Source organism: Bufo gargarizans, unplaced genomic scaffold (assembly GCF_014858855.1).
Source record: "Bufo gargarizans isolate SCDJY-AF-19 unplaced genomic scaffold, ASM1485885v1 fragScaff_scaffold_585_pilon:::fragment_2:::debris, whole genome shotgun sequence".
Lineage (NCBI taxonomy): Eukaryota > Metazoa > Chordata > Amphibia > Anura > Bufonidae > Bufo > Bufo gargarizans.
Genome location: NW_025334144.1, coordinates 683,606 through 700,685, shown reverse-complemented (window position 1 = coordinate 700,685; position 17,080 = coordinate 683,606). Strand labels below are relative to the sequence as shown.

Sequence of the window (17,080 nt, the reverse complement as noted above, 5' to 3'; positions counted from 1 at the left end):
ATATGCATGAGACCTAAAGAAGATGAACATTTTCACAATAGTTCTTAAAGTTATCCTGTCAGATTGGAAACAATGTCATCGGCAATCAGCATGTCATAGAGCAGTTTGATGTATATCTTTGAGGAAAGGATTCAGCATAACCTGTAAGACTACTTTCACATCTGCGGTAAAGGTTGTCGGAACAGCTTGCCAGAGTTCACTGTGTCCAACATAGCCAGATAGGGCCGTGCACCGCCAGACCCCATTGTCTATAATGGGAACCAGCAAGGATCTGAAGAGGCATGAGCGCCAGGTTTTGGCCGGGTGTACAATAGTGCACTGCCCTATCCTACTATGCTGAATACGGTGGACTCTGGCAGGCTGTTCATTTGCTGGAACAGCCCGCCAGATACCTTTACCGCATATATGAAACTGGCCTAATTCCTGCTCATTCTGGGCTTTGGAGTCACATAGGTGGTTCTACAGGTATGCTAGTCACACAGGGAAGGATGTAAGTCACTGAAGAGGATCATCACCTTGACTCCAAAACCAAAAGGAGAAGAGATGTAATTGAATACAACAGAAGTTTTCCTGATACCAATCTGCTCAGCTCCTCCTACTCTATAACGTGCTGCCTCCAGATCAGACACCATTGTCAACATGACAGGTTCCTTTTAGAGCACACTTCTAACCTAAAGCTAAGATTGCAGCTTTTACTGCAGTTAACCCCAATCTTCCACTCCCTCACGTGAGTCTCAGAAGCTCAAATGCAGGGTATTTGCATGTAAGGGCTGCTTTATTTGTTTTTGAGCCTCCCTGTTACATGGAGGAAAATGGTAGTCACCAGTGAATGTCTTTCCCTGACTATAAAAGTGGCTCTGCAGTTGTTAGAACTAGACTGTTCTCATTATCCTTGTTCATAAAGCTCCAGCATATTCCGCTGAGTCATCATTTTATTAGTCAGAAATTCAGTTCACTGGGTCTAGCGTGTTCCATCCATGTCAGTTCTGCAGGCACAGAAACAGCTGTTCAGTGTGAGGACCCCAGCATACATCTCCACTTTCCACAGCATCCTGGACCCTGGTGAGTGTCATATGGGCGTGGGGTGTTATATTAACTACAGTCAAAAGTCGGCTGACAGTGTGCTTAAAGGGAACCTGTCACCGGGATTTGGGGTATAGAGCTGAGGACATGGGCTGCTAGATGGGCGCTAGCACATCCGCAATACCCAGTCCCCATAGCTCTGTGTGCTTTTATTGTGTAAAAAAACGATTTTATAGATATGTAAATGAACCTTAGATGAGTCCTGTCTCCTCCATGCTTGAGAGATGAATCCAGCGTTCTCTGAGCCCAGCCACGGCCACTGTGAAGGAGCCCAGCACTGTCCTACATCCACCGAATCTCCTCCTTGCTCCCTGACATCACAAAGCTAGAGCGCCGTAATCTGGCGATGCAACAGCTATCGCATGCACAGTTCCTTCCTGATGCCAGCACAGGGAAGGAACACTATGCTGAAACTGCGCATGCACTAGTTCCCGCGTCGCAAGATTACAGCGCTCTAGCTTTGTGACGTCCGGGAGCAAGGAGGATGCAGGATTCGGAGTATGCAGGTCAGTGCTGGGCTCCTTCACAGTGGGCATGGCTGGGCTCCGGAAGCGTTAGTAGCTTCATTTACATATATATATAAAATCGTGTTTTTTTTAACACAGTAAAAGCACACAGAACTATGGGGAATGGATATTGCGGATGTGCTAGCAGCAATCTAGCAGCAAATGTCCTCAGCTCTATGCCCAAAATGCAGGTGACAGGTTTCCTTTAAAGAGAGTCTGCCACCTCATTTTCACTCATTAGACCTCTGTAACCTAAACAGCCTTCTTAACGTACTTTTGTTATAATTTGTGTTGCTTGTTTGCAGCAGAAAACAATCTTTATTCCTTATGCAAATTAGGGCCCAAGTGCCTAGGGCGGCATCATCCATCATCATTGCTTGTACCCAATCAAACCAATCTGACCTTACTGTTCATAGCTCCACCCATCTCCTAACACCCTTATCCTCTCCCTGTACCACCACTCCTCTCCCTCCATTAAATTCTGTCCCTCAAAACCACTGTGGGCATCGGTTTCACAGATCCTTCCCTTCTTCCAGCGAGTCTGTGGTGGGCCGCCCCGATGGCGCATGCGCTGTTAAGCTGATTTTCACAGTGGTGTTTGTAGGGCTGAGGCGGAGGACGTTGCATGGAGAGAGGACGAACCATGAATGGTCAGGGCAGGAAGACTTAGATACATGCAGCCATGGATAGGGGAAGGGTGTTAGTTTTTATGCATTCCCCACTGTTACTATTCACTATAAATTCTGAATATACAAACTTACAAAAGAGCTAATGTGTAATGTGTCCTTTTCTTCTTAACTTTTTAGAGCTTGCTCAGAATCATGAGTTTTATAAAAATGCTGAGGTTCGCCCACCCTTCACATATGCCTCACTTATCCGACAGGTAAGAGCAGAAAATCAGTAATGAAGCTAGAGCGGCATTAGAAATCAAACACACACTTGAAATACTCCCCCCCCCCCCCCCCCCCCCCTCCTTTCGGCATTTTTTTAACAGGCTATTCTGGATACACCAGACAGACAGCTGACTTTGAATGAGATTTACAATTGGTTCACTCGCATGTTTGCATACTTCAGAAGGAACACAGCCACATGGAAGGTAATTGAGAGCATCTAGACTCTATGTATTTACTGCTTTCATGAAGTTTTTCTGTGATACAGTCCAACTTTCTATAAAAAACACCTTGTTTTACACCTTTTTGATAACTGGATCACGATCTCTGGGTGGCCTTTGACATTTTACACCACCAACCCCTACTCATGCATGCTTCAATCTATTGGTCTTAGGGGCTGTTCACACCTTGTTTTTGCTTCATGTCGAGCACAAGCCGATAGGGTTTGGTGGGCTGCCATAAAGGCTCTTTTTCTAGGGGAGATCTCATGGGGATGGCACTTTTCTTCTGTCAGATTTGTACAGAAATAGAAGACCATATGACTTTGAAGGGATACATATGCACCTCTATAGTAGCCCTAATATGACCTTAAGGAAGATTTTGTTACTGGTCTCTGGATATTAGTAGTTTTGGAGCACTGTAGTGATGAATCCTCAGAAATAAAACATGTTTTCCACACGTAGCGGTCTCCAGCCACGAATCAGTAGCAGAAGCTTCATAAATGGTACACTTGTATAGGTAGGGTGAATGTTTTAGTGACTTCTATGCAGATTTCTCATACTGTCCTTATCTCTGCTGTGTATTCATTTTCCTTCCTTCTCGCTCCTCCTGGTTCTCATTCTTTCTGTAGCCCGCTCCCTCCCGTCTGTCTGAGCTCTGGTTGCCTGACCCCTTTCTGACCTCTCAAATTGCTGTTAATGTTTTAGCCTAACGAATTAGTCTCTCATCTCCAGCCAGGGCTTAAATGAGAGAAGGGGCGCTGCTTTGAAATTGGGGTCATATCATTTGAGTGTGGGAGTGCCAGGAAAGGGTGGTGATATGCACGTGCTGCCATCTTTGCCCTGCTATTAACTCCTTGGTAATCAGAAATGGCAGCTTATGAGACTCTTTAAAATGTACTGTGTTGATTAGAGGCAAATTAGTTTGAGTAAAAAGAAAGCCGAATATTTCATATCAGCTGCTTGCCCCATTTGTCTGTAAGGCATGATGCACAAATTTTTACGGATTAACCAGTGCTTGCCAAGCTTTGTACCCTCCAAGTATTGTCTTTTTGAACAGCACACAGTACACTTTCGCAGAACTACTTCATGAACACATAAGCCGGCTGGTTTTCTATGACTTTTCCATAGTGTGTAATATAGAAATTGTTTTGGAGTTTCATTAGCAGGGACCCAGTGTATGTATGTATATTGTGTGTGTGTGTGCGTATATACAGGTGAAACTCAAAAAATTTGAATATCGTGCAAAAGTCCATTTATTTCAGTAATGCAAATTAAAAGGAATTGCATTAATGCAGCTTAAAATTAGAATTTTGTGAAAAGGTTCAATATTCCAGGCTCAAAGTGTCACACTCTAGTCAGCTAATTAATCCATACCCCCTGAGCAAAGGGTACCTCAAAAGTGTGACTTTGGGGTTTCAGAAGCTATAAGCCAAATTATAACAAAGGCTTGAAATATCTCGCTTCGCATGTAATGAGTCTCTCTCATATGTTAGTTTCACCTTTTAAGTTGCATTACTGAAATAAATGAACTTTGCACGATATTCACATTTTTCGCGTTTCACCGGTATGTGTGTGTGTATATATTATATATATATATATATATATATATATTGCCAGCACAGCTGTACATTTTCTTGTGTGACATAAATGACAGATAAATAGGTGGTATAATTGTCAAAATGATTCACTCTTCTACAGAATGCAGTTCGACACAACCTTAGTTTGCATAAGTGCTTTGTGCGCGTGGAAAATGTGAAGGGTGCTGTGTGGACCGTAGATGAGCTGGAATACCAAAAGAGGAGACCGCCAAAGATGACAGGGTAAGTAACCGAAAAATCTAACTAGTCTGTTAGTATCAGTTGGATGGTTTTAGTATAACAATAGAGCTTGTCAAAGACTTCTGTCGCCGCAATACCCATCTGTGTAGCTCGACAATAGATGATTTTGTTTTAACCCGGTGTTGCATACAATCTTCTTGGCAGCACACATTGTCCGTTATCTTTTATGGGTGTGATGGTTGTTGCCTTTGCTGGTTGTTTCCTGACCTGTTGCGTTCAGTGCAGATTTCTGTAGAACACAACTTTGCCTGCCACATTCCACTGCAAGCCATCAAGCTCTAGTTCCAGATACACAGTAAAGCCTCATGAAAACGATTGTGATTTTGGTCCACATTCGATCCGCATTGAAAATTGAACATGTCCTATTCTTGTCCGTTTTATGGACAAGGAGAGGGCAGGACATTCCGTTCTGCAAAATTTGGAACATACACGACTGGTATCTGTGTTTTGCATATCCGCAATTTGTGGACCACTGTGTGAATGGGCTCTAAGTCCAATTACACACCTGCTCATTTGGTTCACTTATTTTAATCAGTATTTGTAACCTACAGAGAGAAAAACTAACAAGATACTGACCATGTGAAAGTGGACTCAGCTTTCTTTTATGTATGTGTTTGATGCATTTTGAGAGGCATATTTAGGATGGGTTCACATGACATCCCTGGGTACTTCTGATGTTTTTCATTTTTTGTAGCTTTGGTTTTTGGTGTGGTTTTGTGATAAAAATGTCAGCTCCAGATGTCAGCTGAAAGTATGGGAAATATGAAACGCTGGACACATTTTTTGCTACTAGTGTTTTTTGTTAATTAGGTGGTGTTTTTTGAGTCTCTGGCAGTTTTTGAAAGACGCAGTATGCTGAAGCTTTTTTATTTATTTTCTGTCATTTTTACATACTTTTTCTGGTGTTTTTTTTTTCCTACAGAAAAAAGACCATGGCTCACCCAGTCATTTAGAAAAAAAAAAGGTGTCTATGACTTTTTTAAGTGGTAAAACAAAATTCATGTCTGTAATGACCCTAAAATTTTTACCACACAAGGAAGGCACTGTATATAATTTTATATTATTTTTATTTATCTGGCAATAGACATATTGATTGTCATTAATGATACAAACTTTCTAAAAAAAAAAAAACAAACAGTTTCAACCAATGATATGTGCTGTTTCACGGTTGCTGATAGTATATGCTAATTGTGTAATTTAGGCTAATATTGTCAAAAAAAAACAACACATGGTGCAGTGCAATTGCATGATATGAACTATTTTCCACAAGTAAAATGATGTGCATCATGGAAATATCTTTCTGTGTATTTATTAGGTGGCCATTTTGGGGTTTCGGGGCATTTTAGAAAACATTCTACCAGTTTTTTCTTTTTTGGAGCTTGTTCTTTCTCTCAGTAGGGAAAATAGCAAAAAAAAAAAGGTTCACACAGTTGTTTAGAAAAAACGGTGCTAAAAAAAAGCCATAAAAACGATGTAGTACGGCATAAACCACAAGCAGCTTCTATGGCCTCTTTTAGTGAGCAGAAACTGCTGGAACAATCAGTGTGTGTGGTTTCACACATACTATGGGACACTTTTAGTGTACTTTACTATTGTGGCTAAAAAAGGCACGCAATATGGCACAGGAAGGGGTGGGACTTAGCGAGAGGGGTGGGCTGCACACTGTACACCGGATTTACAATAACTTTCGCCATAAACTGGTGGAAGTTATATCTGAAGTCTGCGCCAGCCCCTGCATCTGCCTCTTAATAAATTAGGCGCATCTCACACCAGTGCAGAGAGATCTAGACTGGCACATGGGTATGCCAATCTTGATAAATGTACCCCACTGTTCTCAGGAAAATGAGCATTTTTTGCAGTGTATTTTCCAGTATTATTTTAATTCCCCCCCCCCCCCCAAAATGCAGCATGCTGTAAGAATTGCTATTACCAACCTTTTTCCCCGATAGGATTCTCTACTAGAAAAACATCTGAAAAATGTGTCTGAATAAAAAAAAAATGTGCCCTCCAAAAAGCACTTCTAAAAACCTAATGACAATGGAATATGTGCTGAAATCTGCATCAAATTCCATCATGTTAGCATAGCCTAACATTACTGTCTTTCATAGCATACCATATGTTTAATTGTAAGGTCCTTACCATGTCTGGCTGCTCGTCAGCCTAAACCCATAGAAGTAGGTTAATTGAGGTCTCATTAAATTGGTAGAAGTACATGTTTGGCTTGGTGTAGGGATAAATCTGATGGGGCAGGTACTGAAACATATATTCTCAAATATAAGGCTTTGTACTATAGTGTAAAAATATATAAAGAAAAATGAACTGATTCAATACACCTCTAGTTGTAAGGGTGCTTTCACACATGCTGTTTTGGCGCAATTTCTCAATGTCGTTTTTGGACCAAATGTCTGGCTTTCATCATTAATGGAGGCGAAATATATAGGAAAGGGGAGATTTATCAAACTGGTGTAAAGGAACTCTGAAAAATGAAAATCTGACTGGTTGCTATGGGCAATTGGGCCTTTTTTTTTTTTTGCACCAGTTTTGATAAATCTCCCCCTAAGTTTCTCTTTTTATAATATACTTCTCGTTGTAGCTTCAAAAGCTGCATCAAAATAGCACCTTTAAAGTGTAAATTGAATTTTGTTCCTGAAAACAATACATAGCTCCAACACAGTGTGCACTTTTATTTAGATGTACAGTGCGGTAGATGCTTTATTTCCAAAAAGACAGAATGTAGGCATCCAGAGTTGGTGCACATTCCTCTATGTTTTCTGCTGGCAGTTAACTGGCATTCTAAAAAACACTGCCATCCGAATCAATGAGAAGGCCTATTCTTTCTGATCAAACCAACTCATTACTATGGGAAGTGAATTCTGTGTTGTCTAACAGTTGTGAGACAAAAATAATGACTTTTAGCATGATTTTCTATGCAATAAGGACTACTTCTATGACCTAATTTACTGAAACAATGAAAGTGTAGCACCAGAAATTGCCAGCAGGTGGCAACATAGATACATTGCTTCAAAATTTCCCATAGAAGATTATATCAAATGGTTGAACTGCAGCTTGTTGATTGAAAGCTGTCATCGATGTCTGTCGCACAAATCTATCCTGCATGTCACAATGAAATATATTGTGATTAGACTCTAGACCCCCGAGGACGTAAATACAGGAACGTATAGGGTCAATAGTAACTAGCTGTTTTAGATCTAGTATAAGACAAAACTAGGTCTTGTGTCCTTATAACAAGATCTATAGGAAAACATAGACCAGTAGCCTGCAGATATGAATACAGAGAAGAGGAGGGAATAAATAGGCAGCAAGTAATAGTTAAATACTTTAGAACAATTGAAACTGGATTATTTTAGGGTACATGATGAAATGAAAGCTTTAATTTTGTATATATTTTTTGCAAATGTCCACTCACTGAATCAGTGATTATTTAATTGAAACGTGGGTTTTCTGGGAAATCAACCATATATTCTCTATAAAAATTGGATAGCAGGTGTAGATTATTTTTTTCTGATTTGATTCTACATAGATTGGTTTTTCAAATAGACTATATGTTTTTTACTTTCATTCTTGCAGGAGCCCAACCCTTGTTAAGAATATGATTTCAGGCCTTGGCTATGGAGCATTAAATGCAAGCTACCAGGTAAGTTCAAAGCCATGAGCCATACTAGCAGTGACCTCTCAAGAAGACCACAAATGTTTACCACATTTTTGCAGTGTAGTTTTTGCCCATACAGCTTGTGCAGGTTAATACATTCAGTGTGTTTCATCTGCACAAACAGCATCACAAAATTGTAGCAATTTTTGGTAAAGCCACAAATGTATGACGGTTTTCTACTTGTGTTTTATGTTGTCCTCAGATAGGCCAGCATAAAACTGGGGACAAATTTCCTAAAATGGGGCTCTCTGGTTTTATATTTAGATTTTTTACAGTGCTTTGAAAAAGTATTCATACTCATTTTTTCATTTTACACCCATAAACCTAAATGTATTTTATTGGGATTTTATGAGGTTTATAATTTTTTTTATAATAACCTGAAAAGTGTGGCATGCATTTGTATTCAGCCCCCTGTACTCTTATAGTCCACATGTGTCATTTATTCTCAGTATAACTACAGCTGTTCTGTGAAAGCCTCAGAGGTTTGTTATAGAACAATAGTGATCAAACTGCATCATGAAAACCAAGGAACACACCAGACTGGTCAGGTTTAAAGTTGTGTAGAAGAGTAAAGCAAGGTTAGGTTATAAAAAAGTATCCCAAGCTCTGAACATTTCACGGAGCATGGTTGAATCCATCATCCGAAAATGGAACGACTATGGCACAACTGCAAGCCATAAGAAGTCCCGTTTGCAGTTTGCCACAAGCTATGTAGGGGACAGAACAAGCATGTGAAGGATGGTGCTCTGGTCAGATGAGATCAAAGTTCAATTTTTTGGCCTTATTGCAAAACGCTATGTGTGGCGGATAACTAACCCTCAACCATTCCCACCGTAAAACATCATGCTTTGGAGATGTTTTTCTTCAGAAGGGACAGGGAAGCTGGTCAGAGTTGATGGGAAGATGGATGGAGCTAAATATAGGGCAATCCTGGAGGAAAACCTGTTAGAGGCTGCAAAAGATTTGAGACTGGGGAGGAGGTTCACCTTCCAGCAGGACATCAACCCTAAACATACAGCAAGAGCTACAATGGAATGGCTTAGATCAAAGCAAATTCATGAGCTAGAATGGCCCAGTCAAAGTCCAGGGCAAAAACTTCAGCCTCTACATGTGCAAAGCTGTCGAGACATACCCCAAAAGACTTGCAGCAAAAGGTGGTCCTACAAAATATTGAGTCAGGATGGCTGAATACAAATTCACACCACACTATAATTTTATTTTCAATTCACACATACTGTACTTGCTACTTTGTGTTGGTCTATCTCATAAAATACCCCCAAAAATAAATTTCAGTTTGTGGGTGCAACATGAAAAAATTGTGCAATAGTTCAAGAGGTATGAATACTTTTTTGAGGCACTGTATCTTCTCAGAGTATCCCATACATCAGTGTTCCTCACCCCCAGTCCTCAGGGCCCACCTGCCAGTCATGATTTAAGAATATCCAACAGAATAAATACCTGTGGTAAGTCCTGATGGATTGACACTAACGATATCACCTGCTCAATACTAAGGAAATCCTTAAAACATAACCGGCAGGCGGGCCCTGAGGACTGGAGTTGAGGAACACCGTACTCTTCATATATTTGTCCCATATACCCGTTTTTCATGTCACCAATTCCCTTGCCATTTCTCAGAGATGCTGCAAACCGACAGGATGATTATGTGCAGAACTTCCTGTTTTCATCAGCTTCCTGCTGGGTTTTGTAACCAAACCCAACATGGTCTGTAATGTCTCACAGGGCTTGCTCCACCTAGCTAACATGGAGAGCAGAGATGGGGCACTAATGGAGAGAGAACAGTGTAGCGGGCAGGGCAAGCCTTGAGAAAAAGAGTAAAGCATGCATTGTATAGTTAGAAAACACAAACAGGAAGCTGATGAAAACAGGAAGATTTGCATATAAACATCATGCTAAGAACAGGGGAAGCGATGTGCTGACATAAAAAGCAGGTATATGGGACAAATAAATGCAATATTTAGGGTACTCTGGGCAGATAAAGCATAATAATTATGAAACTGGAGAATCTGTTTAAATCATGCATGAAAAAAATTAGGAATGTTTTTCTTGTTTCTGGCCATTATCCTTGAAAAGACCTACAAATTGAATTGCTATCCACTCCAATCGATCATGTGTCCAACCAAAAAAAGAAACAAAACATTTTGGGGTAGACTAAGAACAAAAAAAAAACCTCACCTGCAGCATTACAAAAGGTGAAATTTTGTTCTGTGCATGAAGGCCCAAAATATCTCAAGTCAAAAAAGGTTTAAAATAGGGGGCGTTAACTTTGGATTGTTATACATATGTGATACATGCCAGGATAAACTGATAATTAAGTTATACAATAATGCAGCTTTTATACAATAATAAAAAAAATCACCAAAAAAGTAACAAACAGGTTCTGTCTTCTGTTTTCCACTCTACAAAGTGGTCAGTAGTGCACTATGTAGCAGTCAGATGCTATCATGTGATCTTTGCAGGCCCAGATCAGTTATGCCAGTGACAAGAAAGAGCATCTGTCAGCAAGATCAACCCCATTAAATCAGGCATACTGTCTGCTAGGGTTGATCATGCTGATTACCACTTCAGAGATATCATTATTTTTATATTTATGAAAATTAGTTAGTTGGCACACCAAGGAGCTGGCTGTGACACTAGCAGCGCCGAAACAGCTATGCCCCATGGCTTTGGTCATTCCCCTTTCCCTGCCCCTTTATGCTCCAACTAACTACCTTGCATAAATACAAAATTAATGACCTCTCTGCAGTGGTACAAGCTAAAAAAAAAAAAAAAAAAAAAAAAAAAAGGCGCTCTTTAAAGTTCTCCAGTTATAGCAGAAAACTTAAAAATAAAAAAGTCCCCTAGAGCTTTTTTATGACCTGATTGGTGGTCATTATTTCAAAATAAGAAGAAAAATTATAGAATAAAAAATTAAATAAAACACACCAACTATGCCAACAGAAACTGCCACTATCGTTGCCTCATTAACTAAGACATATTCACATCAATACGACTGAAACAAGTAAACATATTCAAATACATTATTTTAGTTTCAGTTTGCTAATTTAATAAATAATACTGCAATTTGAAAAAAGTATATACAGTATATACTTTTTTAATTCTTGTTTATATTGTTCCAAATAACATCAAAAGGGGGGTGGATTCTATAAAAAGTAATAAACATAGTCCTCAACACACCTAAAAATATTTTGGTAGCACAAGAAATAAAAAAGTTTATGGTTGCTAAACCAACCTATGTGCAAAATCGCAAAAAATTGTCTGACCATTACGCCCTAGTCGTTACTGGGGGTAACTCCTAATTTCTTTGTTCACAATGTAATTTTTGCTTTTAGTAACATCATTATTTTTTAAAATGTATATTTTTATGGACTGTTACTTATTATATAAAAAAAGTCAATCTGACAATTTCATTGCTGCAGTATTTACAGTCCATGCACATCTCAAACTGCATTAACGGATCCTGTATGGCAGCACACAGATTCGCTGTGGCCCTTTATTACCAAGTGATGGACAGTCTGTGGAACACCACAAGGGAGAATACCTCTGAAATGTTCTGTATTAATCCACTAAACTGTGTGTGAAATAAGATGTGCGGTGTGGGCTCATAACAGTATATGGCAGATCCATACAACAAAGCCCTAAAGTATGGCCATATGCATGGGCCCTAATAGTGAGGTTATACTTCAATATCAAATATTTGTGTGAGCAAATAATGTAAATAATGTAAATAAATTTGTAACTGTTATCTTGCTTCCCTTGCACATATCTGTTTGTTCCATCCCAGGCTGCACTTGCAGAAAGTAGTTTCCCTCTGCTAAACAGCCCACCACTCCACAACAGTTCTGTCAGTGGAATCCATGGTGGACACGATGATGTCACCAGCACTGGGGAACCTGGAAACAGTAATGGGAGCAGCCCTCGCCTTTCTCCACAATACAGGTAATAATAGTTGGAAACATTCATAATTATATTTTATTTTTAATAACTTTGTAAATTTAGATAATTTTCACCCTAACCCAAGGTGCATTAACTATTTCTTTTTTGGCATTATAGTCAGTCTGTTCATGTCAAAGAAGAGCCGGCTGAAGAGGACGTCCGACCTGCCTCTCTCTCAGTTACTAACCCAAACACAGTGCTACCAGAAGACCATGACTTGGAACCAGAGACAGCTATGGAAGACTTGTCCTAATAGCTTTAGTGCCCAATTGTTACCTCCCTTGCCCCAAAGTCCAGCACTTCCATCAGAAACCAAGTTGACCCTTTTACCCCAACCTTTGTTCAATTAAAAATGAATGAGACTTGAACATGACTATTTACAACCCCTTGGGTCTTCCTTAATCTGGCAGCACTTCAGTGACTTATGGACAGAAGAGGGATGTCCCACAATCACCAAGGAAATATGGAATTATGGAATGGGCACTGATGCGATATGGCCAGATATTAGCCGCAAAGGGGCACTCCTGTGTTCTTATCCCTTCTGCACATTATGGAAAGCATGGACTCCTTTTATAGATGGCTCAGAGGAGCATGCCTGGACTTCTTTCTCCGTCCCACTAAGCATGCAGGACTGGGTGTCCCATAAATTATCTTTTCTAGCTCTTTTGCCTGGTCACTTCTGAAGGTACCAAAAACCCAGACTTTATTTATTTTCTTTGCTTGTTTTGGATCAACGTTACTGCTGGCATTCCTCACTCATACATGTGAGCATATGGTACGTACACTAACAGATGAGTCCAGACACATCCAAAATACCAACATAATACATAGAGAATTTGCGCTTCCGTGGTAGACAAATGCACACGTGGAAGACCCAAGAGCAGTGTTGTTGTGCCTTGGAGGGAATTTGTGCATCATAAAAATAGGACAAATGCTGCTTTGTATGTCTACAAAACAAAAAAAAAAGACCCTCGAACACATGGACTTATCTCTTCAAAAACTTTCCAAATATTTTTTATACTAGTTAGATATTGCTCTAGGATGGTGCAAACTACATTCACTGAAGTTCTACTGAAAATCAGCTAAGAATGCCATTTTACAATAGACAATATGGTCTCCATTCATAAGCTGCACAAACAGCACTTAAAGCCATCAGTCATAAGAGTGCTGTATGTTGCTAGATACTTTTGTATAAAGATGATTTCCTTGGTGGCATGTGGCACAAGATATCTAGTCTCCAGTTTTCAGTGTCTAAGGCCATATGCCCATGGTGCGTATGTTGTGCAAATCTTCTGTTTTGGAAAATCTGCAGCATAATACAGTACCAACAAAGTGGATGAGATTTTCTGTCTCATCTACACGGTCTGCAAATTTTCCGCATGTAAGTCGATTTTGAAATCCTTAGCATGTCAATTGCCTGCGCAGATTTTAGGCACACACCCAAAGCCATGACAATATCCTCATGCAACGCATGTAGATGTTGGTGTGAATTTGTCTGAAAATCTGCATAAACTACACTGCCATGTATATTTACCCTAATAACTTATTCACATGACTGTATTTTTCTTCAGTGTGTTATCCGGCTTTAAAGGGAATGTGTCATCCAAAGACATTTCTGCCATTTCAAATGAGATAGCAAAACATATCCTTTTTTGTTAATCTATTTTTGTTTTCTGTTTGAAGATTTTTTTAATTCTATTTCCTGAACATAATTATGGGGGCAGCCATCTTGTCTGAGCATTTAAAGAATTGCTTTACGGCAGCAACTTGGACCATAGACACAATGGAAAGGAGGGGACCTCATTCACATCTATGAGTGTGTTCTATGCATACTCTGTGACCTGCGCAGAGGACATTTTACAGACAAACAGTAGATAATCTTTGGCGATCACCTATTGAGAATGGAGGATCCTGTGTTATCTATAAACAGAGGTGATATATGCCATTCTAAACCGGCCTGTAATTATAAGCAGATAACTGCAGTAAAGTGATCTCTACAGACGAACAAGTGGTGCCTATTATTATATTTTTTTATATAGATATTGACATGGAAAATTTAAAATAACATAATCAAAAATCAAGTTCTTCACAAATGTAAAAAAAAGTAAAACTGATTTAAAGAATAGGTCATTTTCTGATGACACATTTCCCTTAAGTAGAGTAGCACACTGACCAATACACTTCACAGTGGCTCTTTACACATCCTTTATTAGGGCTTTGTGTGCTGATCCAAGGATCTCTCCACAGGTTCTGTTCTGGTCAGTTTCTATGGATCAGAATAGCCATCTCTATTGATGGGGGTGATAAAAAAATGTTATCTATTTTTTTTAAACATCCTTTTTTTTGTTTTTAGGCACACACTGTTGTGTGGATAAGCTCAAACACAGTACACACATTCTTCTTTGGTGAATATAATTCTAATGTTAGGACACTTTTAGGAGCATCAGATTTCCAAAAACATGGCTACATGCTAAGAAGGTCACTTTATGTGGGACCAATTATGCTATGTATGGTGGCCACAACCCAACTCTACCATATATATTAGTTTTTCTGTTAACACATGCAGTTCACTGCGCTTACACATAAGTGTCATTTTACATCACATATGTACATGGTCTGTTGAAATTTTGGAAGAACTACTTCCTTGTTTTATGTGTGTGACAGAATTTCCCACAGCTCCTGTACAAGTTTAGGTCTTGTAGGACCCCTCCTCTTGTGTGCTGCATCCTCCAATGACTCCCTGACCAAAGATACCTCTTCATGCCAAATACACCAAAACCACCTCTTACTTTGGCTTTATGGTCCTGGTACAAGTATGGAGGTTACCCCAAGCCAAAGGTACTCGTGTATCAGCAACAGTTAACGAACCCCATCCCCCAATCATCCAACCCCATACTAGAGCCCAATATCACTTTGCGCTTTATGTCATTGACCTACATATATACATTGTGAGGCTTGGTTTTGCATCAGTTGCTGCCATCCTGTACATTTGTTGATTGTGGTAACACTTGTTGATTTTGTATGTTTGTAGACAAGACTAGAAAAAGTATTAATTTTACTCATGTAGAAGTCATACCATAATTTGAATGTGTGTTACACACTGATAATATTGTGGCCAGATACACTAGGTGTGCAAGTTGGTGATGAATGTGTGTGTATGTTTTTTTACATTTAAAAGGTATACTTGTACATGCTCTATGTTTAAATTGTAATTGGCATTGGGTGTGTACAGCCATGTGTGAGGGGATGTACACACTACAGCCCACACCCTGTGTCCTTTCCCATGGAAGTACCCATATGTTGTGTCACTATGCTGCTGGTTGGTAGGAGGAAGAAGAGAAAAGGCAGGAATTGTTACCTCATCAGTGCAGGGGTCTCTGTATAAAAGATCCAACACTGTGCCGGCATCACGTGTGCGCCTGGTACAGAATCCTCGTGTACAATAGGTTCTAGGTGCATGAAACAAATATGTATGGACATTGGCATATAAAATGCAATAAATATAATTCAGTCACACATCTGTTACTTGTGTAAGCTAAGAAACTTGGTACCTTTCAACTTTTTAGATTTTATACATGTTTTTAATTGACGTATGTGAAAGGTTTTCTGCATAGGGTAAATCAAAATATACAGTGACATAAGTATAACATAAAACTTGCTGTATTAAAATTAATATGATCAATATGATGACTAGAGATGAGCGAATCAAATCCCACAAAGTGGAATTCAATCCGAATTTCAGGATAAATTCGATTTGCCTAGAAGCCGAATTTCGTCGTGCTTCGTGTCAGCGAATCGATAAATCCTTAAATAGTATAAAAAACAAAAAAAAATCAAACTTGCCTCCTCCATTAGCTCGGGATTTCGACCCGTTGTGAGCAAATGGAGGCTGTAAGTTTGATGTAATTGTTTTTTTATTGTTAATTTTACACTGTTTTTAAACTCAGATGCCGCGATCATGTATGGACGCGGCATCTGAGGGGTACAATGACAGTGGCGGCGCTATCGCAGATACCTGTCATTGCACCCGCTACTAAAAAGTTATTTGTCACAAAGTGTATTTCTTTTTTTTTATTTGCCGAAGCAGCTTAATCGAATTTTTAAGAAATTTGCTCATCTCTAATGATGACCAAATAGGATGTGAATAAAACAGCAAATATGAGGGCACATCACACACTGAAGACATTATCAGAGACAAAAGAAGAGGAAATAGAAATGGAAAAAATGAAAACAATCTTCAAAATCTGGGAGTTTGCATTGCACAGTTTTACAAGAAAGGAAGCTTTTACAGTAATGTAGTTTCTAAGGCTGAAAAATGACACGTTCATCCTGTTACCCTGAAAAGTTGATCCAGAAGAAGGTAAAAAAAAATAAAAAATGCAGCAAAAGCCAAGTTTCCTCATCTTAGGGGAAAAAGATCCTCCTTAACGCCCAGTGACTCCCTGGATCAACAACCCTTTTCAGGTAATATAGTAACCATAAGGCTGCATTCCCATGACAAAAAACGGACGTGTGATGGATGTTGGGGTTATACACACGGCACTCTTTTTGATGGCCCGCCCAGTGAATAACAGACGTCAAGAAATGACCAAGTGCAGGATATGTACTATTTTGTGCAGAACAGACATATGAATGCGGAAAGCACATGGATCATCAGTGTCTTTACCACACCTTTAAAGATGACCTTTCATGGTTTTGTATTAATTGAGATAAATACCTTTACTTGCGGGGTACCCCCCGCTGCCTGATTTTTTTTAAATATCCCCGCTGTGCCCCACTGTAGTTCTGCCGCTCAGTATGCTAATACTGAGCATCCGTATAGGTCGGAGGAGATGCCAGGGTTTCTCAATGGGCGACTCCTCCTCCCTGACTGTGCCGCGATCCACTCACAATGGAGAGCGTCACAGCCAGGGAGAAG

General features: G+C 39.6%; 1 protein-coding gene across 4 annotated transcripts in view; it reads left to right on the top strand.

Annotated features, from left to right (window-relative positions):
- Positions 1-15,676, top strand: part of FOXP4 (forkhead box P4) — a 59,431-nt gene extending 43,755 nt beyond the window's left edge. For 3 of the 4 annotated variants that reach the window (XM_044273325.1, XM_044273323.1, XM_044273324.1), the window contains exons 12-18: positions 985-1,062; positions 2,396-2,472; positions 2,584-2,685; positions 4,399-4,520; positions 8,127-8,193; positions 12,011-12,165; positions 12,280-15,676. In XM_044273325.1, the coding sequence (XP_044129260.1) occupies positions 985-1,062; positions 2,396-2,472; positions 2,584-2,685; positions 4,399-4,520; positions 8,127-8,193; positions 12,011-12,165; positions 12,280-12,415 (737 nt within the window). In that variant the 3' untranslated portion in view covers positions 12,416-15,676. The remainder of the gene's footprint in view (positions 1-984; positions 1,063-2,395; positions 2,473-2,583; positions 2,686-4,398; positions 4,521-8,126; positions 8,194-12,010; positions 12,166-12,279) is intronic. The other variant, XM_044273326.1, reaches the window with a different exon arrangement.
- The last annotated feature ends 1,404 nt before the right edge of the window (positions 15,677-17,080 follow it).